General features: G+C 52.1%; 1 protein-coding gene across 1 annotated transcript; it reads right to left on the bottom strand.

The window, feature by feature from the left end:
- Positions 1-19: 19 nt before the first annotated feature.
- LOC109705504 (putative heat stress transcription factor B-4a) lies at positions 20-1,095 on the bottom strand (the record flags this gene model as incomplete). Its single annotated transcript, XM_020226234.1, has 3 exons — positions 945-1,095; positions 706-817; positions 20-266 (listed from the first exon to the last, which is right to left on the bottom strand). Coding segments are annotated over exons 1-3 (510 nt in total), but the record flags the coding sequence as incomplete, so codon positions are not given.
- Between the last annotated feature and the right edge of the window lies 1 nt (position 1,096).

Genomic DNA, 1,096 nt, shown 5'->3' with positions numbered 1-1,096 from the left:
TCGCGCTCCCGGAGTTCACGGCAGCGAGCTCGGGCTCCCGGCTGCGGCGCAGCGGCGGCGGCCGCGGCGGCGGTGATGCGGTGAAGCTCGGGGCTACGGGTTGGACGTGGTTCTGCACGAAGTAGATGATGTCGTTGTAGAGCCGCTTCATGTGCGCCAGCTCCGACAGCAGAGCCGCGTTGCTTCTCGCAGAGGAGGTGCTTCTGGCCCTTCCGGAAGAACTCGTTCGCGAACTCCCACCTCTCCGGCACCACCTTACGAAAGCCCTGTTCGATCATCNAAAGTGGTTATAATTTCTACACCTCTTCATCCACGCGTTCTAGAGTTTACTAACTTCATTTTTGTTATAAGTTTTTTAATTTTTTAAAAAAGATTGCTAATACTCGTATAGAGAGTTTTTTGATAGGGGAATTGGAATTAAGAAGTTTTCTTACAAGAAATCTCTAAAGTGAACCGGAAAAAAAAAAAGCAACGAAAACGTCTCCTGCTTAAACACACCAATTAGTTAATTAAGCATCACCACGGACATTATATTTCTACTACAATAATTAGATAGGAATCAAACTACAAACTACAAACAAAAACAGATTGAATTTGAGTAGAACAAGAGAACCCACGCACGCATGCATGCATGCATGCAAAATCGCTTTTGAATGAAGCGGATCGAGGAGAGAACAAATTCAACACTAACAAGTGGGTGGAGACGACGCAATCGTATCGAAACCGGCCGCTTCCTGGCGCGCCGCAGGCGAGCCGGTCTCGTTCTCCGCCATCAGCGTCGTCGCGGCGTCGGCGGAGCCGGTGCCTCCGCTATCGCCTGCGGGGGAGGCGGGGAGGGAGAGGAGGCGAGGGGGATGGTTGATATGATTGTAACGACGATCATGATGGTGATGATGATGATGATGATGGAGGTGGTGGTGGTGGTGGTGGTGGTCGAGGGTGGCGAAGAGGGGAGGGAAATGGAGAGGGGAGGAAGGAGAAGAGGTGGAGGCGGAGTTGGATCTCGCAGAGGAGGTGCTTCTGGCCCTTCCGGAAGAACTCGTTCGCGAACTCCCACCTCTCCGGCACCACCTTACGAAAGCCCTGTTCGATCATC

This window comes from Ananas comosus, unplaced genomic scaffold (assembly GCF_001540865.1).
Source record: "Ananas comosus cultivar F153 unplaced genomic scaffold, ASM154086v1, whole genome shotgun sequence".
Lineage (NCBI taxonomy): Eukaryota > Viridiplantae > Streptophyta > Magnoliopsida > Poales > Bromeliaceae > Ananas > Ananas comosus.
Note: the sequence above shows the minus strand (reverse complement) of the source record. Positions and strands in the feature narration are given on the sequence as shown.